General features: G+C 33.9%; 1 protein-coding gene across 3 annotated transcripts in view; it reads left to right on the forward strand.

The window, feature by feature from the left end:
• LOC149779957 (protein VAC14 homolog) overlaps positions 1 to 14,830 on the forward strand; it is a 79,678-nt gene that overhangs the window by 39,274 nt on the left and 25,574 nt on the right. For 2 of the 3 annotated variants that reach the window (XM_089936665.1, XM_089936668.1), the window contains exons 9-12: positions 1,962 to 2,147; positions 6,595 to 6,630; positions 7,257 to 7,383; positions 13,731 to 13,802. In XM_089936665.1, coding sequence (XP_089792791.1) covers positions 1,962 to 2,147; positions 6,595 to 6,630; positions 7,257 to 7,383; positions 13,731 to 13,802 — 421 coding nt within the window. The remainder of the gene's footprint in view (positions 1 to 1,961; positions 2,148 to 6,594; positions 6,631 to 7,256; positions 7,384 to 13,730; positions 13,803 to 14,830) is intronic. The other variant, XM_089936666.1, reaches the window with a different exon arrangement.

A 14,830-nucleotide genomic window follows, 5' to 3' on the forward strand; every position in this document is an offset into this window, starting at 1 on the left:
TGACCATGCCTTTCCCATGCATGGAAAACATCAGATGTGGCCACTGTTTGTTTAAATGTTTTGGTCTCTTTTTAATCTTTGAAGCTTAAATATCATTTATAACATGTGCTCACAATTTACTCTTTTTCAATGATATAAATGATGCTTCAAATTGAGGTAATCTTTGTGAAAAGGTTCACATGTTCAGTTGTACAAGGCACAACCAGCATAATTGTTACATGTTCATGAAAGTATGGTAATAATAAAGGCTAAAATTCTGAATATGGATCAACTAAGATCATCATCAATCTATTTTACTTGTCTTTGGCTGAACAAAATCATAATTTTTCACACAATGGAAAGCCTGATGTTTTGGCATCTCCTATGTTTATAATTGGCGGATTTGTCTTTTATTTTCTGACAGCAATGTGGGCCAATTAATCATTAACACCCTGAAACTGGCTTGGGTTAAGAGGGAATTTTGACTGGCAACTATACTAGTACTTTGATGTGTTATTGCCTTTCACTCCATAATATTAGCATGATTACCATAGTTTTGTAAAACAGGGTGTAAGGTCGCTTGCATTAAACCAAACTGAAACTCAGCTTGTATGGTATTAGCATAATTTTGAAACATTATTTCTGAAACTTTTTTATTGTATTTTGGAGATATTGTTACAGTTTAGTGCAGTGGCACCCATGATTCAGATCCAGCAGATGTACTTGATTCAGCGGAATGTACTTGATTCAGCGTGTTGAAACATGCAATGTACATGCGGTGGCACCATTACACTCACTAGTCTAATTGTGAGCGTTGCATCAGACCCAATTGTTGTTCATTGCTGTCATACTGGGAGAATATTTTAATGAGTTAGGTATTTACAGTTGCAAGGCAAAATAAAAATATAATTACTGGTGCACTGATATAAAAAGTCTAATGCAATAATGCATAAACAAACAATAACTGAGTCAACTGAGAGAGGTAGTATTACAGCAACATATGAATGCTCAATTATTGTCATTGTCCGATCAAGTTATACACAAATCTGAATTAGGCAAATCCAATAAGAAAACAGAAAATTAATAAATTTCTTGACTTTTTAAACAAATTTATACAATTTCTGCATAATAATTGTACATGCCAACCTCAAGAGAGTTATATTAGTATTTTTTGCTAATGTAAGTTTACCTAATTAAATGCATTTAGAACTTACCACATGCATCTTGAGATGTCTCCAACTTTTGGGTCAGCTTATATGCAGGTCATGCACTTTTTAGTGTTTGGGGGGTTGACTTATACATGAATCGGGTTTATACACAAGTATATATGGTAAGTGTATAATATAGAGATATAGTTTAGTACCTTGCCTTAGATAAATTTCAAGGGATTTGATTGGTTTAAAATGGTTCTTCATAACCCTGTAAGTTTCGATGTAGATCTTTGCAGTTTCGCATGTTACCATAGTTACAGCTTACATGATGTTTCTTCAGTGCAAAGATTATGCACAGTTTCGCATGTTACCATACTTTAGTTACAGCTTACATGATATTTCTTCAGAGCAAAGATTATGTGCAGTGCACTTTCTGAGGTTAATGACATAATGATTTCAAGTGAAATTATTGAATTTTTAAAAAATAGTTATGATATGTAATTGAGGTAATATAATTTTATTAGTTATTTTTTTATATACCAAATATGATTTATATATATGTAACTTTGACTTTGTCTATTAATGATTTTACACGTATTTACATTCTGAATAATGCTTTGCAATATTTCAGTAATATTTAGGCATCCATAATTGGCTTTCAGTCTGTTATTATTAAGGCATCAACAACTGGGTTTCAGTCTGTTATTATTTAGGCATCCATAATTGGGTTTCAGTCTCTTATTATTTAGGCATCCATAATTGGGTTTCAGTCTGTTATTATTAAGGCATCCATAATTGGCTTTCAGTCTGTTATTATTTTTGTACCCCCAGTGTTGTAGAGGCTGCAGAAAAACTGAATTCATCTCTGATGAACCTGATAGAGGAAGTGGATGATAATCCTACCCCCACCCTGGGGATCTCTCCTGAAAACACACCTGCGAAGGAGGGAGGAAAAGATGTTGCTGAGAAGTTAGATAGTGGTGAAGCTAAAGTCACTGAGTCAGAAGAAATAGACAGGTGGTTTTTCCTACAGTTTTATTGAGTAATTTATGCAGAATTAATTTTAATGGCTTTTTTAAAGCTTTAGGAAGATCCTGACTACATACATAGTCCGAGATGCTGCCAGGTATTGTGAGAGCAAGAATCACACAAACTTTATACCAAGTTTTGCACTTGGATAATAGTGATGTGTGAGAACTCCTGCAAATTAGTTGAAAGTGGCACATGGAAGAATATACTTTGCACAGTACACAATTTTTATTGAACTAAAGTCCTTGTCGTGACATAAGTCGCACTGCCAATTTAAGGTCTCCTAGCGCTTGTCGCTACCTATGTCTTTGTTCATGTAAGCAATAGTTTAAACAGCTGCGTACTTCAGCTTGACATTTATGATTGTTAAACTAAATTCATTTGGGAAGCTGGGCACTGGAACAAACATTGTCATGTGTTAACCTCACATTTATCACAGAAGTTTTAGATATGCATTTATAAAACACAAGCTGCCTTTGAAAACCCCAAATTGGTGACTCCTAACTTGGTTCATCTTAAATGACTATTTAATTCAGCAAATACTATTTAAATGACTATTTAATTCAGCAAATACTATTTAAATGACTATTTAATTCAGCAAATACTGGCAGATGATAGCTATGATGATTCGGCAGATGATAGCTATGATAATAATGATTTACAAGATTATTCTAGCTGGAAAAGTGTTACTAGAAATATCAGTGAGTGATTTTAATCATTAAGTTAGTTTGATCCAGGGCATTACATTAAGACTTTTTTTTCACAAAAACCACAGGATCACTATAATAAATATTTGACCGTTCACTGATTAAGTGAATGCAGTTTGCTAGTGTATCCCCTAGGGGTGCAAGACTGAGAGTCAGAAATCTCCTTGGTGTCAAAACTGGTGGTCAGACTAAGTAAAAAACAAACTTTGGTATCAAAACTGGGGGTCAGTTTAAAAATTTGGGGGTCTCTGAAGCACAGATGAGGGTAAAGGGAAACACTGTAATGCAAGTTCATTTTCTGATTCAGCATTTAGTATCCATTAACAACAACTCAAAACAATAATGACTGTATTTTATGAACAAGACTAATTGAAAGTTTATATTAATTTTTTGTATATGCATCTGATTCATTATCAGATGTAGTCTTAGGCCTTCTTTTTCTTGGTCTAGTCTCAGGCCTTCTGTTTCTCGGTCTAGTCTCAGGCCTTCTTTTTCTTGGTCTAGTCTCAGGCCTTCTGTTTCTTGGTCTAATCTGATACCTTCTGTTTCTTGGTCCAGCAGCATGCCACAACTTGATAACATCACTTGAGTTATAATCCTTGATGTCTGGTGAGATGAGGAGCATTGTGATTCCTGAGACAGTTATGAAAGTTTCAATCAAGGAAGTACTTTTTTAATAATTGGTGCAGAAAGTGAACAAAGGCATAGCCTTCTGCCATTCTCGTGCTTTTTCCCAACATATTGGTACTTTCTTCTGATCGTATTAATGATCACACTCTCTTGTCATCATCTAATTTCTGACATTGACATTTACAGGTTTATCTCCTTTGCAGTTTGTGACAAGCCGATATATACAGATTTATGAAGCCCAACTTGTTTTGACAGCTTGCATTCAGAAGACTGTGACCCTTTTGTACTAAGTCTAATTACATTATAGATTTTCTTAGCATTGAATTAATAACTGATACGATCTTGCTTCAGTTAGATAGAAAAGAGTATGTTGATGTGTACCTACTAATAAATTAATAAGTAGAATGGCACTCTAAATATCTTTTACTTCTACTTCATGTAAATTAAAATGTTTATGAATGAGTATGGGTGACCAGATCTGACTCAGATTTAATATAATGTTATTAGTTTTCTCCATTAAAATCCTGACATTTCATGGTATGACGTATGACTTTAGTGAAAACGGTTCATTTGAAGGTAACTAATGCATAAAAGCTAATATACTTCTGGTCCAGATTGATTGAATTAAAAAATCCATGCTTTTTATATTAGTGCAATTGTTGCTTTAAAAATGAATATGCTTGGTTACAATTAAGAGTATATAATACAAAAGAGAACATTTTGATTTTGTCCAAAATCACTTGATGATACTATCAAGTGTTGGAATCGAATAATGTGTTGCTGACCTTTGACCTTTAGATGAAGCTAACTTTGTTCAAATAATTATTTTAAAATATTAACCTTTAAATTATTTCTTGATTACCAGGATTAAAAGTCCTAGTGTGTGTTATTGCATAATTATTTTCAATACAAATCTTGTTTAATATTTAATTTATTACACGTTTCATTACTTGGTTTTACTGCTACCAAGTTCTGACATTTTCAGTGCTGCATTTTCATTCTTACAATATTAATAGTAAATTTTTTCATAAGAATCCTATTATCCCTTAGAACCTCTACTCTTTCGCAAGAGTACTTGTCCTGTATATAAAGTACTCCTGACAGCAAAGGACAATTTTGTAATCTACATCAACAATCCCATATATACAGGTTTCACTGTTCATGCAGAACAATGATGTGCTTGTGTGTCAAGGAAATACTGTTTACACATTGAGTCAAACTAAGGTGGCATAACAGAAATAATTTAATTTTCTCAGTGTAAATTTGTTTAAAGGAAGATGTTTTACAAATTTTAATGTAAACACAAATGTATGCAGATGTACTGCTAACAGTAATCCATTTGTCCAATACATGTAACTGCACATGTGACAGTTGTAAGGATTGATACCATACCCAACTATAGTTATACAATCAATTGAAAAAGTAGTTATCATGGCACACATATTAATAAATGGTTTTTTTTAAAAATGAGGTTGTTATTCCTTAATTTATATTCTTTTAGGGTCATCACTTGCGAAAGAACAGTTTCTTTATGTCAGCTCTGTGATTGAATTTTCACTGCTTCTGAGTTTTTCTTTTCCCTTCAATATATGAATTGAACATATCACCAGTAATGTATATTCCTTTTGTGATGACTGTAAAAGATGTTACTGTATATATCATCTTAGTTTGAGCACAACTGTCAGAGGTCTACTTTTTTATCGTTTTTAGTTTTGTAATTTTCTACTATCTCAACAGCTTTACAAGATTTGAATGTAATATTATTAGGTACAGCCATATTATCACAGCCATTAGTTGGGGTTACTCTTGTCAGAATAAATTGGTGTACTGATTTTTGGTTACATCAGCTGAGAGCCACTAGTATCCATACAAAGCTATTTGAGTTCTTTGCTCCGTGCCAAAACTGAGGCAGAAATATACAATAGTGCCTGACAACATAGAGTGTCAGCATATAGTGTGAATTTGTACAATAGTGTCAGCATAGAGTGTGAATTCGTACAATAGTGTCAGCATAGAGTGAATTTGTACAATAGTGTCAGCATAGTGTGTGAATTTGTACAATAGTGTCAGCATAGAGTGTGAATGTGAATTTGTACAATAGTGTCAGCATAGAGTGTGAATCTGTACAATAGTGTCAGCATAGAGTATGAATTTGTACAATAGTGTCAGCATAGAGTGTGAATTTGCAGCACTATTACTAGAGCCCTTGGTCCTGTACACATATATGCATGTGGCATTGGTAGGCAGGCATTATTTTGAGTACAGCAGAAATAGCGATATGAAGAGGCCTGAAAATCACTGTTGTTTGAAAGTATTGCTATTTGCTTAATTCTCAGGGACTAATTGTGAGTCAAAGATGCCAAAAGCATCATTTCTTCCAACCTACACAAATATTTGAAAGAAAATTTACATCTTGGCTACACCCTCAACCTGTGATGATTGTGACTGAGGATGATATAAAGATCTTTTTGACATCATCCATGTTATCTGCCTGATATAATTGGCAAATGCTTAATGAGTGGCAGAGATTTGACATCCATAGACATCATTGCCCTGATTCATTTTTTTAACAGTACATGTATACAGATGGGGGCTTCCTTTGACCATAATTATATGGTCTTGACATACAAATCGAATCCAACTGCAGGCTGTACAGACCTAAATCTGCAGACTGTACAGACCTAAATCTGCTGTTACATGATGTGCCTGCAGATCTGAGTCTGTGCAGTTTACTAAGAGTAATCAGCAAATTAAACAGTGTAGACACTGATCTACCAGTGCATTGTGAGACAGTGGATCCGGGTCTCTGTTGTTTGCATTTGGACTTGACTTACAAGTGAGTATAGAGTTATGCTAGGTGACATCCATAAATATAAGGCTTCTGCACTATCCAGATATTTACATGCATATTCTTTTTATTATTCCTTCTGATTATATTCTCCACTTGGCTAGTGAAAGTCACTTAATTAGTATCTTATCTGCTTGCCTCTAATGATTTTAATATACTGTCCTAATCCTTAAAAGTATAGAACCAACCACAAATGAAATCCCCAGCATCACATTTTCTGATGATATTATGCACCTTCTTGCCCCAACAGAGTGTTCCACCTGGGATCCACCCTCATTTCCCTCAGGTGAGTAGACCAGCACAACCCTTCCTCATACACACCATCATTGGGAAATTTACAATCTTACATGCATTTCTTATTAGCTAACTGCATTTCAGTAAAAACAACCATGAAACAAGTTGTATGAAGACTTCTTTCTGCTTGAAGTGTTGTGAACATTAATGTAAAATATCTAAATATACTTTTATTTTAAGCTATTTTAAATTAAGTAAATGTGAAACTTTTATTAACATTCAGAGAATGAAAGGTTAATTTTATTCTGTCCCAGTTAAGAACAAAAAATCTTGGAGTATATTGGAGATATAAGCATATAATCAAGATGTACATGTACATAATTGTACTGAAATATCAATGTGGTTCTCACCATGTTTGTCTCTTGAATGAGAGCTCTGAATGTTCAAAATTTGTTCAAAATAGGTCATTTTTGCTGACCCTGGCTTACCTAGTTTTAACCCTGTAAACTGAAGAATCCATTCCAATAATTCTTTCTGTAAAAGTTCAAACTTTCTTTTTCAGAATTAAGTGAAACTTATATATCGGTACATTTCTTAAAAAAATACTACATTCTAATGAAACGCATAGAATGCCAGAGTTTTCAGACTTTGAACTTAAATTATGACTTTACTTTGTAGTGCCCTGCAGCTGGATGTAGCCTCGGTAATTGATGTCCTCTGTAGAATGGTGAATCACAAAGACTTTCAGACCAGGATTGCATCACTGAAGTGGTTCTGTCACCTTCTCAACAGAGTGCCAAAAAAGGTAAGTAAAACTAAATGAAGGCAACTTAGATAATGATACATAAATTTCTTATATCGATTTAAGTTTTGTGAAATGTTTTTTTGTGAATTTAATGAATATATTAGTGATATAATTGGCATGCTTAATGAGTGACATTATCCATTATTATACCGCTCCAGTTTTCTAGTGGTTAGAGCATCTGCCTTGGATATGGGAGGTCATAGGTTCGAACCCCTATCGAGTCATACCAAAGACTTATAAAAATGGTACTAACAGCTGCCTTGCTAGGTACTCAGCATTAAGATGTTAATGTTAGGACTGGTCGGCCTGGTGTCAGGATAATGTGACTGGGCAGGACACGATGCTACATGTCAGTGGCATGATGCCCCAGTGCTAGACATCACTATAAACTGTCACACTGCAGACATCATAGTGATATGACTGAAAAATTGTTTACACTACATTAAAAATCCAAATCACATACACACATCACAAATTATCAGGAAAAAGTTCTATTATTGTCTCTAAGCATTCTTTTTACATTGATAATATAATCATTTTGACCCATGTGGTACTTGACAAAACCAACTTTTACCATTTGTTAAACTTTCGCTTTTTCTAACTTCACCAAGTGTTGTCCCAGTACTATTACAACAAATGGACAGCAGGAAATTGAAATTTATGTAATAAGACAATATCTTAAAAGTGCTATAATGTAGCAGTAACTTAAAAGTAATAGATTAAAACAGTGCCTTTAAAGTAATATAATACAGCAATAATTTCAAAGTATTAGAATACAACAATATCTCAAAAGTAATATAATGTAGCAGTAACTTAAAAGTAATAGATTAAAACAGTGCCTTTAAAGTAATATAATACAGCAATAATTTCAAAGTATTAGAATACAACAATATCTCAAAAGTAATATAATGTAGCAGTAACTTAAAAGTAATAGATTAAAACAGTGCCTTTAAAGTAATATAATACAGCAATAATTTCAAAGTATTAGAACACAACAATATCTCAAAAGTAATATAATGTAGCAATAACTTAAAAATAATAGATTACAACAATACCTTTAAAGTAATATAATACAGCAATAACTTCAAAGTATTAGAATACAACAATATCTCAAAAGTAATATAATGTAGCAATAACTTAAAAATAATAGATTACAACAATACCTTAAAAGTAATATAATACAGCAATTATTTAAGAATAAAGTGTTCAAACTGGTACAGCTGATTTGTCATCAAATACAATCACCATTACTCAACAACAAAAATTTCAACAACTTCTTTTTTAAATCCACAGAACAGAATGTTGATTACATTTAATGGAAAGCATAATTTCATTTGAAATAGGTTCACTTTTGATGACAATCAGTCAACCATCAGCTTTAATTATATTATATCAGTATTTCAAACAACATAAGTGTTAGTTTTTACTGTGTTTGTAATGCAGAATGATAACCTCATATATAGTGGAAAACATGAAACAACATACGTTATCTTTCCTTATACTTATGACCTGTTTTGTTTCTTTACTATGTTGTATACACAGACACGGAAGTTTATAAGCTTGGAAAGTATTCAGTTATATCTTAGTAATGCAGTGTAGTAAGATTTTTGAAGTACTGTTATTATTAGATTTTTCAAGATATGTCAGTTTCTATTATAAAACAAGCATTCTTTTTCTTGCTGTATTTGGAGTTATTGACTTCAAAGGAAAAACACTTTAACACTGTATTAATGTTGCTGCTCTTGCCAAAATATCATTGATCTCTCTTTTCTTTGCTGTACAGTACTCAGTATCTTTAAATTTAAATTCTCTTAAGGAATTTCTCTATTTAAAACAGTTTGCAAGACATGTTTACCATATTCACCTCAAACAATACCATGCCATAAAAAGTGCATGCCCACCACTTTCTTGAATTTTCTCAAGCAGTTGTTATAATTTATAACATACTCGGAGGATTTAGTTATGGTTGAAAAATGCATTCTTATTGGTGATGTCTTAAAGTCTTCCCCACTCAATTTTTCATACTTTGACATATGGTAAATGAAGATTTTTGATGTTTTACAGCTTAGCATTATTGAATGGCAAGGCAGTAATTTTACTTCTGCAACGACACTCCATGGTAGCCAGCCCATGCTGATCTAGTGGTAGGATTCAAACCTGCACCCTTTTGATCATGAATCCAGAATGCTGTCCGCTGAGCCATCATGGCTCCTAACTCCATTAGTCACTTCATACAATATGCTGGAGGGTGCATTGGATCTTTTACACATGAAGACCCTAGCACTAGTACTGCTTGTATATTGCAGCTGGTGCATCTTCCTCCCAAATAGATCCACAACATATCTCCTTTTACTGAAGAATTATTGTTCCTATGCAGTTGTGTCTGCATAGGCTGAGTTTCATTCTCCATCTTAAAATCCACTTCGCATGAAACACACAGTGCAAACTCAAGACTTTGATACTCACCTGCACCCACGTAAACTTTGATTTCTAAGCATTGCTGAACTTTTTTTTTTACATTGGGAGATAGTGCACATTTTTACATGACTATTTTTTACATTGGGAGATAGTGCACATTTTTACATGACTATTTTTTACATTGGGAGATAGTGCACATTTTTACATGACTATACCAAGAACCATTGAGTGCCATAATTACATATTCCTTAGAAAAAGATCAAAATGCTTAAACTTTAGTGTTTCTGCCAAAATCATATTTTGGTTGGTCTCCATTTTATCTCACCTCTACCAAAGTTTGGCCAATTTTAATCAAAGACTCGTGTGCCATCATGGGTCACCTTATATTTGATCAGAGTGACTTAAAACACCTCAAAAACATCATGTCTTTGGCTTTCCAAATTAAAACAGCTGGGTAATGAACTTACAGCTTGTTATACAACCATGTTAGCCATTGTTTTTATCACAATTCTTAATCCAGCTACTCTGCATGCATCATTGCACTGGTCATTGCACTAGTGGAACAGTTATGGCCTTCACTAGACTGGGTTGGACTGGTCCTCACTAGACTGGGTTGGACTGGTCCCCACTAGACTGGGTTTCTTCAGTATGTGGATAGAACATGCAAAAATATTGTTTTTTCTCTCATTTTTTTAACAATGTAATGGCAGGATCCTTTACAGTACCAAATCAGTCTAATAAAGGGTGGAGGAAGCCCACTTTCTCCTCAACCCAGGCTTTCAGTAAGCTACAGTGACTCTCGTCTTGCTGCCTTGTTATATGCTAGACTTCATTTCCATTAAACTTGGATGCTCAGACAATGAATGGATGATCTAAGTTTTTGTGGAGGAGTTTCAGATTTTGTTTATCCATCCAGTATTCTCCCTGTAGCCTCTTACCATAGTGGTCCTGATACGCTTTCCTTTCAACCCACATCAATTGTATTAGCTGCCAATACACAATAATGCTGATGCGCTTCAGTGTTTAAGAATATCCTTTAAAAAATAAATCTGTTAAGTTAACATATTGTTACCTAATTCAAACCCCTATGATGCAAAGGGCACCTGTTCTTACCTCTTCTTGGGTAAGTAATTAAGATAATCCAGCATCATTGCTCATGTACATGGCTGTTGTCTTTTGTACTGGCTTGACCCAGCAGTCTCTACACAGCCTTTGATGCAGATTTTGTCTTTGCACTGACATAGTCATGTGGTTGACCTGTGATGACAGTCTACTGGTAGTGTGCGTTCTATTTATTTCTGTAATTGCCACTTCCAGATAAAAATGTGTGACACATATTACGTTTTTTAAATTAATCATATTGTTAATGGTCATTGTAGAAAGTGGGCTCACTAAATTATCCTGGCTAATGGTGGCCTTGCTGTGAAGATCAGATTGGTGATTCTGATTCCAATTGTTGTTGTTGTGGGGTTTAAGGCCATTTTTCCGCACAAGATAGGCTATACATGGTGGCCAGTATAAATGGTGGAGGAAGAACATGGAAAAACCCTGGAAAGAACCACTGGCGCACAAGAAACTACTGGCAGGCTTTCTCACATACCCACTTTGGCTGAGCCCGAGACTTGAACCCATGCAGACAGAGGTGAGATAGCAGTGATCCGTAATGGTGGGTGCTTTAGACCACTCGGATACTCGGGGTCCCTGATTCCAATTGTGGGATTTCCCTGAAGAAAGGTCATAAGAAACAAAAGACAGGTTTCTACAGTGAATGAAAGATTTATACTTGTAGAAATCAGTGGATCAGATCTAATTTTTCTATATTGTTGAATTTTGGTTTAGATCTACTTAGTTACTAGTATGGAGAGATGGAGGAGGAGGATGTACAAATCCCAGAACACTGTTACCATCTATTATTTTTTTTATATATCCTGGTCAGGGAATTTACTTCTTGATGCTTCAAGCTTTGAATCACTGTACAGATAAGATACATACCAGGTAAGTTCAATGTCCAAGCCAATTTCTTATCCAGGAGAAATCAGTCTCTGTACACTTATTGGTCTCTCCTGTCATGAATTCTCTATCTGGTTTATGTTTTATATGGTGGTGGTGAGGCATCTGTTGTTGGTCTTTTCATGACTTGGTGAAACCATAGTCTGCTAGCCTTTGTGTTGCAGTCCCAGATCCTGAAACTGGGGCATGGGATATTCTTTTTTTTAGTTGGGATGGGATCAAGGGTTACACAAACTGCCCTAATTCTGATTGATGTTCTGAAATGAGACAGGTCCTGGATCCAGAAAGTACACAACCTATAAGATCCCAACTTACTCAGACAGCTGAGACTACAGGTCTTCTACCCATGTTCGGCAGACTTCTTCAAACCTGGATATCATCAGGAAATCCCCGTAAGGAATTTAGCACTTCAGTCATGAGAGATGGGATCTCATGCACTAGAAGGTGTTCCATTTTGAAAGCGCATTTTGAAAAGTGGCATCTTTTTATATGCAGCTGCAGGGGCAGGGTATTGTTCCTTTGCAAGTTTCAGTTCCAAAACTGGTTAATTTCTTCCCTGACTCTTCAGTGAGAAGAAATAGACACCAACTGGATATAGGCCATGACAAAGATTTCTCTAACTTTTTGACCAGTGTAATCTACAATGGCCTTTATCACTCACAATGTTCCCAATGGATAGATCTTGAGCCTTTAAACAGAAGCTATGATGCTATTGTACAAGACCTGCTTCATGTTAGCCTTGGCTTTACCTTACAGGGTGAGTGAACTCATTTGTTACCCCCAAATTATCTTCAGTTGCTGAGTGGCAAGAACGTTTTGGCATCCATGAGTGATAAGAAAGTTTATTTCTCCTTACTATTGTCTAAGGCATCACAGTAATGACATGTCACTAGATATAATTGTGACACCTCTCTTTCAGAGAGTGGTTTTATCGTTCACAAGAGGAACTATATCATAATGTAAACAGTAATAAGGTTACAAGTTGGATGATTATGTGTTTCCTCCTTGTCATACCTATTCTCCAAACAATTTTAATGTGACTGAATCATGATTTCAACAGGAAAAGAAAACATTTACATAAATTATGTTTCCTTGAGAATACTTAATATGTTATCACATTACAATAAAGTCCTCACACCCCATTATCACATATGTAATTATAAAATATTATTCTGGGAATGTAACTTCCTATAGGTCCTATTTTTTGCATCTGTAATTTATCATATATTTTGTTATGTATATTTAATTCACATTTGTGTTTGTTCGCCATGATTATATACAATTGTATTTTGGACTTGACCTTGTCCAAAATCAAGTTCACTGTGTGTCTCATGAGTTAGTTCACTGTGTGTCTCATGAGTTAGTTCACTGTGTGTCTCATGAGTTACAGCACTTATACAAAATGTTGTAACATGTACAACTAATGACATTTGCCATATATACTTTATTAAAGCTTGAATCCAACTGCAAGCTGCACAGACCCAGATCTCCCATTACATAATGTGCAATTAGATCTGGGTGTGTGCAGATTGATAGGATTAATCAGCAGAACAAACAAGAGAGACACTGATCTGTCATAACATTATGCAATGACAGATCAAAGGTCTATATTGTTTTCCTCTTAAATATATATGTTAGGTTGTGGCCAGATTTAGACAAAGTCAGAATGAGTTTTCAATTTGTAAGTTTTAGGACGTAAATGTGTCTGATGTTTTTAATCTTTGTCTTTTGTATACTTCATTCAATGTAATCTGTGTTTAAGCAAATAATGCATCTTTTAATATGATATAATGCTTAAAGTTTATAAAAATAATCTGAACAGTTCATAATTTCTTTGACAACAAATAAAAATAAATTTGATAGAAACCTAAAGGGTTATGTTATTCATTTAATCTAAAACCGCTTTCTTAAAATTTCAGACATTCCGCAACATGGATCAGGTTTTCCCAGTTTTAATCTCAACATTAGCAGATGATAAACAGTCAGACGAGGTAAGAACCTCTAAGGATGTTTTTCTAATTGTTGTTTTATTCATCTATATATGTAAATCCATCATGCATACAAATTCTCATTGATTTACATATGTTTATACTTGTGTTATGCAATTTTTTATAACATTTACAATTTTTCACTTATTTAAAATTAAAAACTGCCTTAGAAGATGTGATCAGTCAATTTAAAAACAAAATTTGTTTAATTTTTATAATAAAAATATATATCATGACATGAAATGTTTGAAAACATGAAATTTTATTATTCATTATTTAAAGATCCCTAAGGAGCTAGACGAGAAATAACACAGGAAATATTTATTCATTTTATTTTGTTTATTTGAACTATTTTACTGTCTTGCTTGCAACAGTTTTACCACAGCAAAACAAGTGATATTGTTTGATATCCTGCAGTAATTTTTGTAATGTGTACTTTTTAAAAGCTATATTAATTATTGCTTGTACAAAGTCTTATTTTTTTCGATACATTATTAAATGGGTAAAATTAATGAATTGAATATCATTATGATTTGAAATACAATTAATGACACCATAAGAAGGATATATGTACATAAATGACAAAATTTTAGGGGTACCTTCTCTGTTGTCTTTTATAATCTCCTCCACTGTAATAAAGGACACCTGTCCATAAGGGACAACATTCAGTGGTACTTTCTCTTCGATATATTATCACATTTGACTGCTACTGCTATAATAAGGATAACTGTCAATAAGGGACAGTATTAATTTCTTACATTTGTCATCTTTGATCTCCTTAATACAGAATACCTGTCAATAAAGAGCAATCCTGAGGTTTACTGTCTGATATATTTTTGATCATCTTTTATCTCTGTAATAAAAATGCCATATGGACAACATTCAGGGTTACCTTTTTTATATTTGTGATCATCTTTGACCTTTATAATAAAGGATGCCTGTCCAGAAAGGACATTATTAGAGGTCTCTTTTTTCATAGTTGTTACCATCTTCTACCACAGAAATAAAGAACACTCCTTGAAAGACAACAT

The sequence above is a fragment of the Sinohyriopsis cumingii genome, chromosome 16, assembly GCF_028554795.1.
Source record: "Sinohyriopsis cumingii isolate HCF-2022 chromosome 16, ASM2855479v2, whole genome shotgun sequence".
In the NCBI taxonomy this organism is placed as follows: domain Eukaryota; kingdom Metazoa; phylum Mollusca; class Bivalvia; order Unionida; family Unionidae; genus Sinohyriopsis; species Sinohyriopsis cumingii.